This window comes from Triturus cristatus, chromosome 7 (assembly GCF_964204655.1).
Source record: "Triturus cristatus chromosome 7, aTriCri1.1, whole genome shotgun sequence".
In the NCBI taxonomy this organism is placed as follows: Eukaryota; Metazoa; Chordata; class Amphibia; order Caudata; family Salamandridae; genus Triturus; species Triturus cristatus.
Window position 1 is genome coordinate 953,526,448 of NC_140590.1, and position 20,188 is coordinate 953,546,635.

Consider the following 20,188-nt stretch of genomic DNA (forward strand, 5'->3'; position numbering starts at 1 on the left):
TAAAACGGTCCTAAATATGGTGGCAGTGCTGGGACTTAAAAAAAAAAATGCTTGACTATTTACAATACCTTTGCACTATGGTCACCCTCTGCTATATTTAGTTTTGTTATTGCAAGCATATGCCCACCGTGTGTAGACCGCAGCATGTTTCTTTTTCTACTTGTATCAGACGGTGAATGCAAGTGTGAGTCAGTGGATTGTTAAATGGATACATGAGTGCAAAGATGAATTACAAGAGTGCATGTATGATTATTTATTGAGTGCCTAAGTCCATTATTTACACAAAATGAACTTTGTCATAAGCCAGATCATTTGGCACTGCCTATTTCACTACATGCATGTTTGTGTAATCATAGCATACAAGCAAGTAGGGAGAGTGAGGATTTGTTTGTTTAATGGATTTTCATATCTGTATTTTTTCATTTGCTTAAAATATTTTTTTTATATGACCTTTACTGCTTTTAACTTTTCTTATGCGTGATCGAAAATAGGACAATTGGAGAAAAGCATTAAGGGAAAGAAAAGTGAGCTCAAAAGAAGAGGAATCGATATCAGGAAAAGCAGCCGAAATAAAGAAAAGACAAAGTCAGCAAATGAGTCTGTGCTGGGACATCTTGGTAAGTTCTCGTTCAAACAGGTAAAAACTAAATCTTAGTACCTGATAAAGGCATGGTGACCTCCTCCGTTATTTTCGGTAAAGCCTTTCGTACCCTAAACTTCATAATTTTTATATTCATCCTTTTATTTTAAAAGGCACGACTGCAAATGCAGTCATACCAGTAAAGCTGCAATAATGACTGTAAAAATTGCAATAATAACGAATTATTTTCGCAAGATTATCCAAATCACTAACCCGAGGAAGAAAATGAAAGTAAAGGGAGAGCTGAAAAAAATAAGATCCATAAGGGAACATTCATATCTGGCACGCACCAAGTGTCTGCCTTAACAAGAACATTAACCAGCAGACAAATGAACGTTACCTTTGAAAATTGAAGCCAGTATTCTGATGCCAACATGAACATGGAATCTCGTTTCGAAGGAGTGATCCGAGACTTCTGCCGCTAACTATATATCCATTGTTGTAATTGTTTCTGTGTGTGTTTGAATCTGTATAGATCGCCCTATAGATGTCTACAACATTTCTCTTCTCGGCCCTATCTCTAAGAATGTCCTGGAGTCCATTATCTGTTGAGAGAAAAGAATACAGTGGGAATTGTTTCACACTACTACTTGTTTGAGAAACTGTCACACATACCTAACAGGGTTCTCAAACAAAGTCTTGTGTTCAATTTCTTTCCTGTTTCATCCAAGCAAACTGTTTCAATGTTCCTAATATATATATTGCACGGTGGTCATTGCCACTGTATAGTTATAAGTAAGTCAGTTTCTATAGAAAGAACGTTTTTTGTTTTGCTTATAACTTTGGTGCCTTTTAACTAATCATCATGAAACTTTCCCAAAAAAAGTACATTTGCCTCAGCTCTTTCATGGAAAGTTTTGAGGTGGTCTGTCGAGTAGGGGCTGAGAAAACAAGCATTTGCAATGCAATCGGTCTCGCCTTTGGGACCTTGTAAGTGTTTAGCCAGAGCAATTGGCACTGCCAATGTGTTTAAGTTGTGTTATAAAAAATACTTAATCTAAAAGCTATTAGCGATCCCTTTCAGTGATGCCTCCACCCACGATAGTGCAGCAGAAGGCAGCAACTCCTCCCTTCCCAGCATTGTCACGCATTTTGCCACTGACCAGGCTGCCAACGCCTGCCTGCCTGGTGCTAGCACGCGCGCCGGCGCCTCTGCACCTGTGTGCCGTGCGCCGGGCCCGGGCCGCAGCAGACTTCACTTGCGGCTGCCAGCAGGCTTAGTAACAGTTACAAAGATCGTGCTCAGCTCTGCTACAATGAATCAATCTGCCCTTCTGCCGGGATAGAAATTCCTGCCCGCTGCGCAAGGCTGCGGCTGTCACACACACTAGTCACACTGACGGCCCAATACGAGAGACCCGGCGAGGCCTGCCCTCGTTGCGTACAGGCCGTTGTGGCGCCGGGGGGGGAGGTGTGACCTCATGTCCGGAACAGGAAGAAAGTGAGGTACCGGTCAGAAGCAGTGGGCCGAGCACTCGAGAAGTTGTGCTCGTTAGTCGGCACGGAATAGGTCCCTCTCAGTGAGTCTGAGAGTCAGAGTGTGCTGCTTCCTGCGCAGGTGGCAATAATTTATAGGATGCATTTTACTGAGGTCAAGTCACTGCATGGCAGTGGTTCGTACTGAGTCATTTAGGCAGTGAGGTTAGGAGTGTGAGTTGTCATCAGACTCACAGATTTAGGCGAGTGCGACAAGTCCGTGGGCTGCCGCCCGCCCGTTGCGCGAGCACGCAGCAGTTGAATTTAAGAATAATGGCTTTGCTGCCCATAGCTGCCAAGGTGTCAGATTGCCATGTGTGACAATTTCATAATTTCAGTGTAATTACGAGTGACATTTCATCGACTATGAGTGACACATTCTTGCGAGCAAAATCAATCATTGAAGACGAGGGAAATACATAAATATCAGAAATTAAACCCATTTGAGCAACGAGAAATTCTAAAAAGATCTTAAAACTGCTTCAAAGCGCCAGAAATAAAGGGCACTGTTGGACCCGACTGTACCAAACAGGATGTTAGAGGTCATACTGCCTGCAAATGAGGCTCATGTTCCATAACGCTCCATCCACCTCACTTCCCACAAAAACAGGATAGAACCACATGCCTCATCCTCCCTCTGCATGGACTGATCAAACTGTGCTGAGAAACCCCAGCACGAACCGACACAAATTCCTGTACCATGAGACCCTCAAAGCTACCTTCTGACACAAATGTCACCTTATAAGTAGGTTAGGGCCTTAATAAGAAGTGACAAACAGGCCGCACATTCTCCTCACTCTGAACATTGACACTCCTCCCAGTAATAAGCACCTGTGTCTGACCGGGTCTGGACTGGCCTCTGTGTATTATTGCTTTTATTAACTGCAGCAGTTCACAGGTATGTCCTCCTGAACTGACCACTCACCAGTAGGGCTACACCTGGTTGTCTTTTCATTGGCATGAGGAATGTTCTATTGCTTTTGCAAAAGTTGTGAAAAGCACCTAAAGCCTGTATTTTCCCCTCAGTAGTACATACTTAAGACAGCAAAAACGAGAACAAAAAAGCACTGTGCAGTGTTCTGTAGCTGCCAACTTAATGATCACTGGCTGCTAATTAAATTAAACAGACAGAAAGGCGATCTATAAAAATTAATACACTTTATAAAGACAATTTTTATAGCGCTGTATATCTTATTTGACACTTTACATATCTTGAAACAAAGTGAACAAATGGCAGGTATTTCTTTATAAAAGGTGGCAACCCTACTTACCAGTCGTTAACTACGCTGCTTGGGCGTTGGTCGTGCGGTAGACCGGGGCACTATTGGAGGCTGTCTCTCACTGTCTTGGAGCTCAGGACAGTTCTGAATCCCCGCAAATCATGCATCAGTCCAGTTCAAAGTTTACTGGCCTCAGTCAATGTTGCTGATGAGCTGCTTCAGGCAGTGGATCTCTGGTGGGCTGAGGTAGAGGATTCAGACTGCTGGCAAAGTGGAGTCCAGTCACTGTGCGCTCAGTGACGCTGGCAGGACCAGGCACGTATGTCTTGGCCCCCTGGCACCTTCACAAATGGGCAGATGGTGTTTTCTTGAGCCGGCGGGGGGACTGTGAAGTTTACTCCCTCCAACACGTGGAGAGCTGGGCATGTGACATTTGCTTCCATCCGGCAGGTTCGGACGATTGCCAGTGCCTCAGCATGGGAGGCCGGGGATCACACAGTATTTAAGAAATTACAAAAGACCTCTTCCTTCCCCGATGTCATGTCCAATGCCAGTGAGTCCGTCACACGCTACGAACTAAAAAGCACATTTGTAGAATAATACTCAAATAGCACTGTTTCCCTGACACTTTGGTCAAAGTCTGCCTGTTATTTTATGTGATAAAAGCCACACTGTCTGCAGACATGTGGCTGGTGCTGGCTTCAGACACAGGTGGTCCACTTTAAATGAAGGTAACGTTTTGCTCGCATAGCTGCCAAGCTTTCAGATTGCTACGTGTGACATTTCTATAATTTCAGTGTAATTATGAGGGACATTTTTACCACTATGAGTGACACTTTCTCCCGAGCAAAATCAGGCAGTAAAGATAAGGGAAACATGTACATTTCAGAAATGACACCCAATTGAGCAAGAAAAAACAAAGAAAATCTTAAAACTGCTGCAAGTCACAGAAATAGAAGGGATCTAAGCTAGTGCCCTTGTAAACTGATCGTAATTTTTGAAATATGCAATGTATCATTGGTACAGTCAAGTGCTTTCAACAGGGTTATCGAACACCTTCGCTGTGATAAATCCCAGCGGTAGCATTCATTTAATAAGGACTTACCTTTTTTCTATTAAAGTCATAACACTACACTGCACAACCTAGGTAAGGAAAATAAAATTAAAATAATGTAGCTGCCGCTGTCGTTGAGAAGTGTCTTTATGTGTGTTACACTCATTGGCTCAGCCGGCAGCATGCACTCTCAGCTGCTGTACAGTACAAAAGTCAGTCTCTCCCTAGTCGTGACCTCTGAATGCAAAACTGGTCAGTGGAATGCATATTTGTATTTTGTGTTTTCACGAGAACCTTTTCTCTGAATTAGCGAGCTTCAAACCTGCATGGATTCTGTTAAAAATTGCTCAATTAGATTTGCAGTCCCTTGCTAGCCGAGTTTGAGAGAGGCGTGCCTACCCTAAATATCACCTGCTCAGCCTCTCCCGGACTTGGAGCATGTGTTGAAGGAAAGTTTTAGTGTTGCCAGGCGACTAAAACAATTATTGGAGGCGGGCTGGTGCACGGGCTGAGGGAGGAAATAAACATCGGAAAGCACCAGAAATGAAAGTGCACATAGCTCAGGACTGGAACAGCAACTTATATATGGCAGTTACGGAGAAGTATTTTTAAAGAGATGCAAGTGATGATTTTTAGTTAATACATTACCTGCTTTCTCAGGCACGGATTATTCATCATATCACTGGGCAGCTGATCCCGGCTGGTGGCGCCGCAGTCCAGTGGGCTGAGTCCCTGTCGTGTAAGATATTACCACCCCCGCTGTGCCGCTAAACATACTGCAACCAAAGCATCAGCTTGCTGCACTCACCCTCACTGCGACTGGCCCCTGCTCTGCCTCTACTGTAACACTGGCTCGTGGTGCTACTATGGCTGAATGGTGCAAGTGGGCTCTGATTCCATTTCTCGACCCTCAGCCGGCCCGGGCAGTCTTTGCGTGTTAAGCTAAATGTGCACGTCAAGTGTGTGTGGCTGCAAGTGCGGGTAGTGTGTGCGTGGAAGCACATTTGGAATTTAAAGCATTATCCCACGATGCGCTGGCAAATGATTTATTGTCCCTCACTCTAGACACACTTACTTTTGAAGCGGCAGCCAGTGAGAGCAGGTACACGGCTGCCTGACTCGCCTCTCTCCTTGTGCCTGGGGACGTACTGCTCTGAGCAGCCCAGCTGAGCTGCCGACATACCACCCCTCCGGCAGGCGCAGGGAATAATCAGTTAGCCCCGGTGGGCCCGGCTGGGTCTGGTTGATCATGGATTCAGTCACCCATTATCACAGGAAAATTATTGCAGGCAGGCGGCAGTGAACAAAAAGCAGGTTCATGGATGTCACCGGCTGTGCGGGAGCTCAGAGACAGGCAGGGTCCCGCGAGTGGTGTGTGCGGCGGCCGCCATTGTGAAACAACAATGAAAGTAAAAGCGCGCACGGTGCGCCGAAAACAAGCATTGGCAAAGGTGCAACGCTGCTCCTGGGCACCTCTCTCCCTAGAGTACAAGTGGCAAGCAGACAGGGCGGGGGGGGTCTGAGAAGTTACAGACTGCTGGAGGGGGCTGGGGGAAGACAGGGAAGAAAATAGTGCAGCATGGGGCTTCCTCATCTGGATCCCTTTAGCCCTTTAATGAAGCACTGACAGTTGTCCTTCTATGGGCATGCTCCAAGCCTAGCACAGGGGCTACCGTGAACCGGACAATAGCATGCCGACATTGCCCAGCTCCAGGTGATCCAAGTTTCCTCAACCAACTCCTGAGAGCTTTGTAGTTCAGGCTTCCACGTCACATGGCGCTTTCCTTTCTGCTCCCCCATACAAGGAATCCATGAGGCTGGATGCACGTGGGAAGAAGACGTTTTCTTCCACCAGCCTTGCGTTGGCGGTTGTTGAACACCGCATGTTTATTGGGCTGTCTCTCATACACCCTTTGGGAAATGGTTGCTCAAGTGCTGCAACAGGTCACGGAGGAGGCCCAAGCCGTGCTCTCCTAGGCAATGAATGATGGGAGATATGTAGCAAAGTTCACCATTAGTTGTGGCTTAGATACGACTGACTTGCTGGGTAAAGCAGTTTCATCAACAGTGGCCTTACGGTGCCACACCTGGCTGAGAACATCTGCCTTCTATGGTGATGTCCAGGCCAACCTCATGTGAATGCGCTTTGATGCGACTCGTCTTTTTGGAGAGAAGGCCGAATCGGCATTGGAGCACTTCAAGGAATCTCGAGCTATGGCCAGATCCTTGGGCCTCTCAGTAACACCTTGCACTCAGTCTGCCTTTCGCCCATTTCGTGACAATGGAAGAGGTGTTAAGCCACATCAGCCATACCCCAGCCACCATCCTGCCCAGACTCCCCAAGTTGTGCGAGGGCATGGTACATTCCAACCTCATGGGAATGGTAGTCAGAAGTCGTCTGCCACCCAGCCCCAACCAGCTGCAGCCTCCAAGCATTCCTAGTTTGGTTCTGCAAGACCATGCCAGTCCAGTTGGAGGGATAATTCAACATCATCTGCTCCCCTGGCAGTCCCTAACATCGGATAAATGGGTCTTGCAGATCATTTGGGGTGGCTATTTTCTTCCTTTTCTGTCTTTTCCTCACATTTTACCGCCAACCCAAGAACAGCTGGCAGAGGATCATCTATTATTACTCCGAGAATAAGTTACATCTCTCCTGGCCAAGGGGAGCTATAGAGAAGGTTCCAGTTTGAGAATTAGGCAGGGGTTGTTACGCCTGCTGCTTTCTGATACCAAAAAAGAACAAAGGTCTTCATCCTATTCCGGCCCTCTGGAATGTCAATCTCTTCCTCAAAAAGAGAAATTCAAGATGCTCAGGTCTTGTCTGTCCTAGACCAAGGAGACTGGCTGATAGTGTTGGACTTGCAGGATGCGTATTTTCACATCCCCATCCTGCCGGCCCACAGGCATTACCTGTAGTTCAAGGTAGGCCACTAGCACTTTCAGTTCACTGTGCTACGTTTTGGCCTTACCAGCACCCCTCGGGTGGTCACCAAGGTGATTGCAGTGGTTTTAGCTCCTCTGCACAAGTTAGGGGTATCCGTCTTCCCAGGCTGTCGTCTCCCACCTCTAGACTATAGTGGACCTCCTGCATTCGCTGGAGTTCTCTATAAACGTGCCAAAGTTGTACTTGACTCCTTCTCAGACACTCCCTTTCATTCATTGAAGCTGTTCTGGACACAGTGCAGTTTTGGGCTTATCCTCCTGAACAGCGAATCTATTATATTCAGGTTTTGATACAAATGTTTAAGTCTCCATACTGGATTTCAGTGAGAATGACTGAGGCTGCTGGGACTCATGGCCTCCTGCATCTTGTTGGTAATTCATGCCAGATGGCGTTTCTGGGCTCTACGGTGGAACCTGAAGTTACACTTGGCGCAGCATCGGGGAATTCTCTCTGACATGGTTCCGATCACAGAGGGAATTGCAAAGGACCTGCAGTAGCGGTTACCAAACCGCAATTGGGTCAGAGGCAGACCCTTCTCCCTTCCCCAACCATATCTCACAGTAGTGACAGATGCATCACTCCTGGGATAGGGCGGACATCTGGGAGAGGTGGAGATCAGTGGACACTGATCTCGGGTTGAGTCTGGGCTCCACATCAATTTGTTGGAGCTTTGGGCGATCTAGCTAGTATTGAAAGCATTTCTTCCCTTTGTCAAGTGTAAGTTGATGCAAGTAGTCACAGACCACACCGCTGCCATGTGGTGCTGCAACAAGCAGGGTGGAGTCGTTGACCCTTTTTCAAGAGGCCCTGCGTCTCTGGACATGGCTGGAACAGCAAGGTATGAACCTGGTGGTTCAACATCCAGCAGGTTCTTTGAAAACCAGGGCGGACAAACTCAGCCGTCGATGTCTAGCGGATCACGAATGCTGTCTCGAGTTGGTGGTGGCGCAAGGTTTCTTTCAACCGTAGGGAGAGCCCTGGTTAGATCAGTTCGGCTCCGAAGAGAACGTGCAATGTCAGCAGTATTGCACACTGGAGTTTCCATGGCGGCTATCACAACGCTTTTTTGTTCGAGTGGAGCTCTGGCCTCCTGTATGCCTTTCCACCCATATCACTTCTGCTCAGAAGATCAAGAACGACTGGGCCCAAGTCCTCTTTGTGGCTCCGCATTGGGCAAGGAGAATCTGATATCCAGAGCTTCTTCGAATGAGCCTCAGGCTGCCCCTTCAGGAGGATCTTCTGCTGCAGCAGCAGGGGAGAATCCTCCACCCAAACCTGTCAACCCTCTGCCTCCTTGCGTGGAGATAGAGCTTTCGACCTTCCTCCCGAAGTATGTAATGTTATCTTGGCGGCCACGCAGCCCTCCACTAAGACGGTATACACCTGCCATTGGCAAAAATGTGTAAGAAATTGTACAGAAAGGTCTATTAACCCTCTTTCTACTTCTCTATCTAATATTATTCTTTTTATTCTTACCCTTGCCCAGCAGGGCTCCGCTTTGGGTACTCAAGGGTTATCTTACTGCTCGGTCCTCTTTCTTGCTGCTGCCGGACCAAACCTCTTTATGCAAGTCCTCTGTTGTAAATAGGTTCTTGAAAGGGTTTGTACACACGTTTCCCCCTACACACTTTATCATGCCGCAGTGGGATCTCAGTCTGTTCTCACGTATCTTATGTGTGCTCCCTTTGAGCCATTACGCAATTGTTCTTTCCTGCTGTTGACCATCGAGACAGCTTTTCAAATTGCGATAACATCTACCAGGAGGGTGAGCGAGCTGTAGGCTTTGTTATCCAAGCCTCTCTACCTTATGACATTCCTGGATAAGGTGGTTCTTCACACCTGTGCCTTATTCCTACATAAAGTGGTGACCCCATTCCATCTGGGATAATCGGTCACACTGCCCACCTTTTTTGCTCCTCCTCATCCCTCTAAGAAAGAGGAGTGTCTCCACCATCTGGACACAAAAAGAGGGTTGTTCTACTCTGACTATACAAAAGAGTTCCAGTTGGACGATCAACTCTTTGTGGGTTACATGTTAGCTAAAAAAAAGGTCAGGCAGTGCCGAAACAAACCTTTTTGTGCTGGGCCGTTAACTGCATTAAAATCTGCTATTCCCTGGCTGGGAACCTACCGCCTGAGGGCTTACGTGCCCATTCCACCAGGGGGGATTGCAGGTATAGTACTGCCTTTTCTACACATGTTAGTCTTTTTCGTTATAAAAGTCTACGTTTTGGTGTGTCATTCACAACAGTTTTGAAGGCGTCATGTGACATATCATACAGCCAGTCATGAATGCGTTCAATTACAGCGTTGAAATATTGGTTTTCAGAGCTACCTACAAAGAACGTGATAAAGCTCTTACAAAGGTATGTCGTTTGCTTGCTGAAGCAGGTTTGACTTTGAAGGCAGACAAGTGTGAGTTCCATGAGACAAAGCTAAAATTCTTTGGCCATATCTTTTCTGATCGGGAATGACACCAGTGCCTGCTAAAGTACAAGCTTTGTCAAATGCTGATCCCCCCCAGAAGAGGTATGGCACATTCATTTCTTGGCATGGCCAGTTACTGTTCCCGATACCTACAAGACTATGCCACTGTAAGTGCTCTGTTGAGAGACTTGACGAAAATTGTTAAATTCCGTTGGTCACATGAATTTTAGAAAATCTTTAAAAGAGTTAGACAAGCCATTGAGAATTCTATGGGAATGGCTTACTTCAATCCTAAGTTTCATACAGAGGTTGTTGTTGACGCTAGCCCATTCGGGTTAGAAGCTATCCTTGCACAGCACAGTGGGCACTCGAATGCTCAAAGGCATATTATCCACCTAGAACATATTCGGCAAATTAAGTTGCGTGAATTGAACCAGTAACGTCTGGGAACCCCCCTGAAGATAGATACGACTGGGACTTTTGTCAGACCAAGCAGGATGTGTATAATTATACTGCACTAAGTTATTGAATTCTTAAGCAAATGGAAGCTGAATTTTAAGAGCTCACATTTCTTATCTATATAACTCTAGAATTCAACCGATACACTAGCACGGATGTAAACTGTACCCTAGATTGTATCAAGGATTTAATTATTTGGTGAGATTCTCAGCTATCTAATTGTCCTGATGATGACCGTGTACTTGTGACAAAGGTCGAAACGCCGTCGACGCATTTGTGGCCACAATTCATAGAGTACAACAATAATAACAGAGCTGTTCCTATATGTGAGGGAAGAAAAGGGGAGGAAAGTGTTCACGGACACTTAAAATATTGGATATTGAGGCCCTCACACAAACTCAAGGGTATCGTAATTCACGTTACCCCTTCGAATGTATTGCATCATCATCGGGCTGCTCCTGCGTCGAGTCGGCTGGTGCAATACCCGACGGGCTCTTGTTTAAGGAGCACTTTTATGGAGATCTTTTTAATCCAATGAAGCCGGTGGATGCATGCGTGTGTGGGGCTCTAAAGTGATGTAGATGAAAATGCGTTGGTAGTTAAAAATAGGGGTCGAAGTACTTGCTCAACTAATTTATTGGGAAGTCTTCTCCCCTAGTTAAAAAATGCTGAGGTCAAGTGTTATTAACCTAGAGTTATCAAATAAACTTATTTGATAACTCTAGGTTAATAACACTTGACCTCAGCATTTTTTAACTAGGGGAGAAGACTTCCCAATAAATTAGTTGAGCAAGTACTTCGACCCCTATTTTTAACTACCAACGCATTTTCATCTACATCACTTTAGAGCCCCACACACGCATGCATCCACCGGCTTCATTGGATTAAAAAGATCTCCATAAAAGTGCTCCTTAAACAAGAGCCCGTCCGGTATTGCACCAGCCGACTCGACGCAGGAGCAGCCCGATGATGATGCAATACATTCGAAGGGGTAACGTGAATTACGATACCCTTGAGTTTGTGTGAGGGCCTCAATATCCAATATTTTAAGTGTCCGTGAACACTTTCCTCCCCTTTTCTTCCCTCACATATAGGAACAGCTCTGTTATTATTGTTGTACTTTCTGAGGGCACACATAGCTGGACCTTTTTCAAAAAGCACCCTTACGCCCCCCCTGTTCATTTTTTGGATACACAATTCATAGAGGACACATTGTTCTGTGTGTTGAAGTTCCAGTGTTGTTTTGGAACTCCGACTTTTATGTAAATCTCTGTTTGTGTACGCCATTTTTGTCTGGTTTTATATGTTTATTGAATTGATTATTTGTACCAGCTTGTATGTCTGAGCATTATATTTTATTTAAGAATATTTTATGCTGATGATTAAAGTTGTTTTTTGTATAAGGGCTTTATTTTCCATTTTTCTATCCATTTTTATAATTTGTTTGGTTTTTCATTATTTTTAGGAATACGGTATAATTTGTATGGTTATGTGTTGATCATATATATTTTTTATATGTTGATTATTTTGTAAACACTGTGAACCATTGTTAGGATACATTATTGATTGCCCCTGGTTCAGGTGGTTAGGGCTGCCCTTGTGGTAGTTAATTATTTTTTCAAAGGCATATTGTGGCATATGCAAGTAGAAGTTTGTCTCAAACAGAACATGCTTACTCGCAACCTGAAAAAAAAAACTTAGCTATGGTATGGGCTTGTGAACATTAACATTTTTTCCAGTACGGAAGCCTTTTTTCGCTAGTAATGGATCACCAAGCTTTACTGACTGTATTTGGCAATCCAGTTACAAGAGTATAATTACGCCATTGTGCATCGTCCATGGAAAGATCAGAACCAGCTGACTACTTTTCCAAAGCACCTATACAAGGTCACGGTACTCCTTCCAAGACGGCTGAGGCCTAGATCAATTTCATTCTACAATCAAACACACCAGCTGCTATTTTATTAGCCCAGATTATCATTGCCACAATAGTGACATGTTAAAGCTGAAGGATATAATTATACGTCATTCGTGGAACCAACACCCTTGACAGCTCATCAGTGATGGTGAATATCAAAAATATAGAAATGTCAAGGATGACTCTATAACTCAGCAACAAGTTATCTAACCAGGTTAGAGAATTCTGATTCCAGAGAGTCTGAGACAGACAATAATTGAAGTGGCCCATTAAGGACATCAACGAGCTCTCCGAGACAGTGTCTGGTTTCCTTATCTTGATGACAGGGTTGGAAAGGAATTAAAGGCTTTTATTTGTTACGTGTTGCACTGGGAAACAGAGGCGTATCTTGGTCAGTGAGTTCCAGATTTTCCAATCTGCTAAAATGGAGGAAACAGAATAATTTGCTGACTAACCAAAATGTTTGAAGACTTTCAAAACCGAGGGGTGAGTGAGTGTGTGCCTAAAAATCCAAGGCGAAATCCGACCGATATGTCATCATACTCGACTGAGAGAACCTGTACCCAATTATTTACTAGAAAATAAATGTATTAGGAGAAATAGTTGCTATTGTAGATATTAATGCCATTACTCTCGCACCACACTTCCACACAGGGCATAAATACACATAAATAAATATGAATACAACAAATAAAATGTTGCACAGCAGCATGAGCTGCTATCAACGGCTTAAAGTATATTAAAAAAAAAAAAAAAAGCAGTGACGCTTCCAGAAGTGACCGCGTTCTATCCTATCTTTTTTTTGTTGTCCTTTAAGCCAAGTTGCACAGCATACCGCACTGCTGTGGAACATGTTAAAAATACAGCACAGGAGTTACCGGGTTTAAGCAACACAAGAGGAGGGTTTAAAGACATCAGAGAGCACGAGGAGGGTGGGGAGGGGGTTTAGGTGAACCCACAGGGATCAGGAGGAGGATGGGGGTGACAACATGGGGAGCGGGTGAAGGGCAACACAATAGGGAGTTGGAAGGTTGACACCACGGGGAGCCAGAGCAGGACGTGGATGAATGAGAGGGACTGCAAATGCATGCACTCTTTTGAAGAGCATGCAGAAAAGTAAAAAAAAAAAAAAAAAAGCACTTGCCGGAGTCTGCAGCCAGTGGAAAGACGCTGGTCACAAGAAGCTGTACTTGGTCCATTCCTCATGGCAAGGATGAAGACTTGAAGTACAAGAGGAAGACTGAGGAGGCGCTGACCAATAGGAAGCAAGGAAACATGAGTGACGTGGGAGCTAGTCAGTTGTATGTGATGGGCAGGCACTAAGCCCCTTTTAAGATTTTATTTTTTCCTTTACAAGAGATTTTGCAAACACAGGGCAAGCAAAATCTAGAAAGGAATTGTCTTTGACCTATGCAGACTTGGAGAGCTCAGGAATGATCCAGCCCAGACTGTAACAATGCTGGACTCTGAAAAGAAAGTAATTAATTGTCAACATTAGTGGCATCACGTTCCCAAACAACTTCAATAACACCTTCATCTTGGTGAAAAGACGTACATTGTTTGTTGACAATGGTCCGTACTGCGAACATGATGAAAAGAGCCATAGTGCCATTCTGCATTCCATAAGAAGGTGTTCCATGGATAATGAGAAATAGAGTCTTACTATTATAGGGAAAAAGGAAAACTCTCCACAACATTCCCTTCACACATTTATTTGCTGTCCTTTAACACTGCTGACGATTATAAATTCTTTACATTACTAAATACCCTGTACTCTATAGTGCTCTGAGGTGACCACAGATGGTCAATTGACACTTTACAATCAACCTCTATATCTGTATCTACAACGCATTTTGAGTGTCCATGTTGTCATTCAATCGCCCACATCTATGACTGCATCCCTGAAAAAGTATAATTGTGGTTTAAAGCTAGTGCTTTCTGAGAACACCTGTTTTTCTAAGAAAGGACGAGGGTGCTGTCGGAGTGGATCTTCAATGGATGCCAAATGGATGCTCACCAGGTTTGGGTGGGGATGGGATTAGAATGCTCCCTAGGTTTGTTCTTGGAAAGATGTTTATATGTTGCATCACTCTAATGTTTTATAGTTCCAAGGGGGAGGAGCGAGGAAGCAGTTTAGTGGTGGTAGTAAGGATTCTTTATATCTGAAAGAAACACGTTAGTTAGATTCCTCACCTTAGAATATCCCCAGGCGTCAGGCTGGATCCGGAAAGATGTTTGTAGCAATACCCCTTGCACGCCACTAGGCGTCGTCTGCGGCTCCGCGTCCGTCGTTGGCGTCGTGCGCTGGAATGACGTCGTCTGAGTACTTGGACGCCGCCCTCGGGCCCTGACGTCAGTTATTCTTTTTTCCACGCCAGACAGCACCGATCCGGGAAGAGCTTTACCCCTTAGTCCATTTTTGACTAAACTTTTTTTGACTCTTTTTGGTCTTCTGTCGACTCGACTCTGGTGCCGGTAGGATGCCTGGGTTTAAAACCTGTGACTCCTGTTATTGACTGATGTTGGTGACGGACCACCATCGCCGGTGCCTTTACTGCCTGGGGGCCGACCACGACGTGGAGTCGTGCCCCGATTGTCAGGTTTGACCTCGAAGGCTAGGCGGGAGCGGTCCCGTAAGCTTCTCGAGCTTCGGCACTCGGCTCCGCGCCGCTCACGGTCCCAGTCCAGGAGGAGGTCCAAGGACCGGTCGCGGAGCCGCAGCCACCATCATCGCTCGTCGGGCTCGAAGTCTTCGGGTAAGTCGAAGCGTTCAAAGAAGTCCAAGAGGCGACACTGCCCTTCGGACTCCCCTCGCCGGTCGCGCGACTCGGCCGAGGGTCAGGGTGGTCCCACCCCCACAGCTCCGTCCCCATACCCGCCGGTCCCTGGGACTGACGCGACTCCGGCGGAGGTCAGTGCTTTCCTCTCGGCCATGAGGGGCCTGGCTCCGCCGTCGATGCCTGCTGGCGTGCCTTCGGGCCCCGCAGGCTCGACTGGGCGACCTCGTGTGCCGGCAGCTCTGGCGCCGTCGACGACTTTGGTCCCGACGCCGCAGGTCCCTGAGGGATCCAGGCCTGGATCTCTGCCGGCGCCGGTCGACCTCGCGACGCCTCCGGTGCCGACACCGGTTCCGCCTCCGGCGGCGTCTCCGGATGACGCCGTTGCCCGGTTTAGCCCCTGTCCGGGCGCGGCGCCACTCGACGCCGCTTCCGACGCCGATCATTCCTCCTGATTATCAGGAATCGGATGACGGGGGCGACTGGGAGGGGTCTGAGGACCCTATGGCTAGACAGGGCCAACTTTCACAGGATGGGCAGACGAACTGGGGGATGCCAGTAGTCTGGAAACCTCCCCGGATGCTGGTTTCATCTCTCCTCCGACTGTGGCCTCGGAGGAAAGTGCAGCTTTCTCAGTGGTGCTGCACAAGGCGGCCGAAGCCCTGGGGCTCGAGTTGCCTGCTGTGGCGGTGAGGACTAACATCCTCACAGAGGTGCTTCAACTGTCGGCAAGCTCCACAGAGCCTCTGCTGCAGTTCAATGAGGCCCTCTTAGAAATGGGATTTCTGGCTGGCTAGGGCTTGCGCCAAAGCCAGGCAGAAACCACCACTCTAGTCAGGGCTGGGGAGTTACACGCCAAAGATAACCCCTGCTCACCCCCTTGGTAGCTTGGCACGAGCAGTCAGGCTTATCCCGGAGGCGATGTGTAAAGTGTTTGCGCGCGCACCCAGCGACAACACCCAAGGCCCACCACAAAAGAAACTCCACACAAGGTATTATATAAAAATAGCCTTTGTATTACCAAAACACATTAGATAAGAACACACACTTTACAATGTGCCAACAGGCACAGGCAGAGTTTACAAGGGATTATATGTACAGGGGACAGGGCCACATGGACCACTGTCAGGAATTAGCACTTTGTAGAAATTAGCACTTAGAACATAGGAATAATACTTTAGAACATAGCACATACAATCACTGTAGCACTAAAATAGAACATGTAGCACACAACCAGTAACTACTGGTAACAGGTAAGTACCACCTACGCAACCCTAACCACCTTAGGAAAATGTCACGCAGGGAACTAGGACCTCACTAGCACCACCTGTACTAGGAGTAAACAAACAACCACCTAAGTATCACAATACCTGTAGGGGTAATAGCACGTTACACATGATGCATCACATTCAGAGGTGTAGGGAAGGAAAACACATGATGCATAAAAACATTCAGCGGTGTAAAACAAGGCACATGACGCATAAAAACACATTCAGAGGTGCAGGAAAGGAACAATAGCGCAAGAACTCACATGAGCCACCACCTGTGGCAGTCCCTAGGCCAACTGGCCTTGTAGGGGCTAGGACGCCCTGTGTCCCAATGTCAGGGGGGCCTAAACGTGGCAGCTGCCCACTAAGTGCTGGGCAGCTGTGGGGACTGAGGCCTGGGCACCTCTGGGCCCTTAGAACAATTATGGCCTCCTGAGCCCCTCTAGGCTCTAAAACAAGAAATGCCCCCTGAGCCTCGCAGGCTCTAAACAATAATGCGACCCTTCGTTGGAGCCTCGTGGGCTCTGAAACACGAATGCCCCCGTAACGCTGGAGCCTAAACAAATAATTTGCCCCCAACCTTGGAGCTACACTGAGCTCTACGCAAATGCGCCTCATGGGAGTCCCTCTGTACTCCACGAAATGCTGCCCCCGTCGTTGGAGCCTCGTGGGCTCTGAAATGAATGTGGGGCAACGTTGGAGCGGCCCGCTGCCTTCCGGGGCCGCTCTACTGATAGCAGAAAAATGCCCTTACGTTGGAGTCCCGCTCGGGGGACTCGGAAAGCAAATGCCCCAACGCTGGAGCGGTCCGCTGCCTTGCGGGACCGCTCAGACTCTGCCTCCCCCAACCCCAGCCTACCGCGAACTCCACTCACCGGCCTTCTTGCTGGAGGGGGGAGACTCTCCTCGGGTCTTCTCTTCGGGAGGCTCTGGCGGCAATACGGCTTTCTCGGCGGCAGGGGCAGGCACCGGCAATGTGCCTCGGCCCCCGCCGTTTCCTGCAGTCTTCTCTCGTTCTTAGAAGCGCGGGGTAGGCTCCCGTCGGCTTCTCTTCCGGGCAGAGTGCCCCGGGGCGCAGGGTAGGCTCCTGCCTGCTCCGGGGCTCAGAGCAGTCGCGATGCTTCGATGGGAGGAGGGGTAGGCTCCCGCCCTCCTAGTTCAAGTTCCGGTTGTCCCGGAGGCCCGCCCTCGGCCTGCCTGACTTCCGGGTGAAGCCCGGCTGCGGCGGTGATTTTCACAGCGGCAACGAGGGGTAGGCTCCCTCTGTAGATGCGATATACGGCGGGGTGGGCACCCGCCGTAAAATAAACAAATTAGCGGGGTGGGCACCCGCGAGCACCAAAAGCGGGGGAATCCCCTTTTCAAAATGCGCGCAGCCCCAGGCTGCAGTGAAACAGAAGCGATGCCCCTCAAAGTTCGCCAAAAAGCGCTCCCAGGCGCTAGGTCCCACAAATAAAGCGCTCCCAGCGCTTAGGGGAGAATAAGCACAAAGTCCAGCAAAGTTTTATGAAGGTAGACAGGGGGGCAAGGCTGGGCCAGGGGCCAGCTCACTGGGCCCTCCAGGGCAGGAAGGCAATCCTAAGTGGCGGTTCCTCCTGGCCACCAGCAGCAGCAGCCCCCTCCTGTCAGGATCCAAAAGCAGAACAGTTTCTGTGGGGACACAGCCCCATTTTTATACAGTAAAACCCTTTGTCTCAAGGTGCAGGGAAGGGGCGAACCAGTTACAACTGGTTCCTGAGCACTTTGTTTTGCTCAGCCCCTCTCCCTATTCAGAGTGCAGGCCAGGGTCATCAGTCGCACCACAGGGGGCGGAGCCAGCATTGTGTGGGGAAAACCCAGCCCTATTCAGGACCCAGGTGTACTCCTCCCACCCATCTAGGTGCTGATCTCCCTATTCACCACTGGGTGACTCCTCCTGACTCCGGGGATTCCCTAGCCCGTCACATGACCTCAGCCAGCCAATCACGCGACAGGCAGTCACTGCACATTTTACACTAATATGCCAACTCCTAGAAGTGGCACTTCCGCACATGACATAACCACGCATCATACATCATTGCGAAGCATTCAATCACACGAGTCCGCACATACCAAACTCGAGCCTGCACACCCCACGCATCAGGAACTACCAGGGACACATACATTCCCCATGCATTCCTATGGGAGGGCAGGCCTATCTCACCAAATGCACCCAGAGTGCACACGCACTTTACCCTGGGACACAGGGAAAGTGCGCAGAAACCAAAAAGCACTATCACCAAGTCACCAATAAAAGCAAAAAGTTTCAGGGGTGAACCTGCCAAAAGGGCCAAGTCCAACAGGCCCTCATAGACGTTCTGCAGGGCACTTGGTCCAAGCCCTCCACAGTTCCTCCTGTGGATCGGAACGTGGCCCGGCGCCACCGCCCTGCTCCGGGCGACCCCAGTTTCCTGTCCCAACACCCCACCCCCGAGAGTCTGGTTATCCAGGCCTCGACTTCCCAATCCTGCTTACCGTCCGCTCCTCCGGATCGGGAATCCAAGAGGCTGGAACAGTTCGGAAAGAAGCTGTTCTCTTCCCTGAGTTTGGGCCTGCGGTCTTTGAACACCGCTTGCCTCTTGGACCGTTTCTCCCACTCTGTGGGATACGGTGGAGGACGTGCTGCCCCTGTGTCCGGAGGAAGCCCGGACACGTCTCTCCCAGGCGCTTGCTGACGAGCGAAATGCAGCACAACATGCCATACGGTGTGGACTAGACACCACGGACTCGCTGGGTAGGGCGATTTCCACCACGGTGGCGCTCCGGCGCCACGCCTGGCTGCGGTCCATGTCTTTCTCGGGGGATGTCCAGAGTACCCTCATGGATATGGCACTCGCCTTTTTGGTGAGAAGGCGGATAGTGCGCTGGCTCGTTTTAAGGACTCCCGGGCTACGGCCAAGTCCTTGGGTCTCTCGGCCCCGCGGCCGCAAACTTCCGCCTTTCGCGGCCAAGGAAGGGGTGCCTCCTCACGTCCGCCTAGCCACCGGCCGCAGAACCAACCTGCACGCGGTCGCGGACGTGGATTCCGCCGTGGCGGTACGGGAGGACAACGTGCCGGTCAGTCCACATCCACCCCGGCAGCATCCGCCTCAAAGCCCTCCTAGTCCGAGCTTTCAGGCCCATTCCACGCCAGTGGGCGGCAGAGTTCGCCATCACCTGCTCCACTGGCGATCCATCACATCGGACAGGTGGTTGCTGCAAATCGTCCGAAGGGGCTACTCCCTCCCCTTCGAGACGACCCCTCCAGCCATGCCACCGCAGTGCCACCGTATGTCGGAGGATCACTTGAATCTTCTGCGGGAGGAAGTTACGGCCCTCTTGGCCAAAGGGGCCGTCGAACGCGTTCCTGGTCCAGAAGTAGGTCGTGTTTGCTATTCCCACTACTTTCTGGTTCCCAAGAAGGGCAAAGGGGGCCTACGCCCTATCTTGGACCTCAGGAGCGTCAACGCCTTCCTCCGGAGGGAACGGTTCAAGATGCTCACTTTAGCTCAGGTTCTGGCTGCCCTCGACCCTGGAGACTGGATGGTAGCGTTGGACTTGCAGGACGCCTATTTTCACATCCCCGTCCTGCCGGCCCACCAGCGTTACCTGCGGTTCACGGTGGGTCAGGAGCACTTTCAGTTCACCGTGCTTCCCTTCGGCCTCACCAGTGCCCCTTGGGTGCTCACGAAAGTGATGGCGGTGGTCGCAGCTCATCTGCCCAGATCGGGGGTTCCAGTCTTCCCCTATCTCGACGACTGGCTGTTGAAGGCGGGCTCGTCCCAGCAAGTCGTCTCCCACCTCCAGACTACGGCCGACCTCCTGCATTTGCTGGGGTTCTCCATCAATGTGCCGAAGACACACCTGAGGCCCTCCCAGAAGCTCCTCTTCATCGGAGCGGTTCTCGATTCGGCACAGTTCCGGGCCTATCCTCCGGAACAGCGGGTCCAGGATATTCAGGCTCTGATTCCCATCTTTCAGCCTCTATCCTGGGTTTCGGTCAGG

General features: G+C 48.9%; 1 protein-coding gene across 3 annotated transcripts in view; it reads left to right on the plus strand.

Moving 5' to 3' along the window:
- Positions 1 to 20,188, plus strand: part of JADE2 (jade family PHD finger 2) — a 533,878-nt gene that overhangs the window by 503,426 nt on the left and 10,264 nt on the right. For all 3 annotated transcript variants that reach the window (XM_085617976.1, XM_085617974.1, XM_085617975.1), the window contains exon 11: positions 492 to 617. In XM_085617976.1, coding sequence (XP_085474102.1) covers positions 492 to 617 — 126 coding nt within the window. The remainder of the gene's footprint in view (positions 1 to 491; positions 618 to 20,188) is intronic.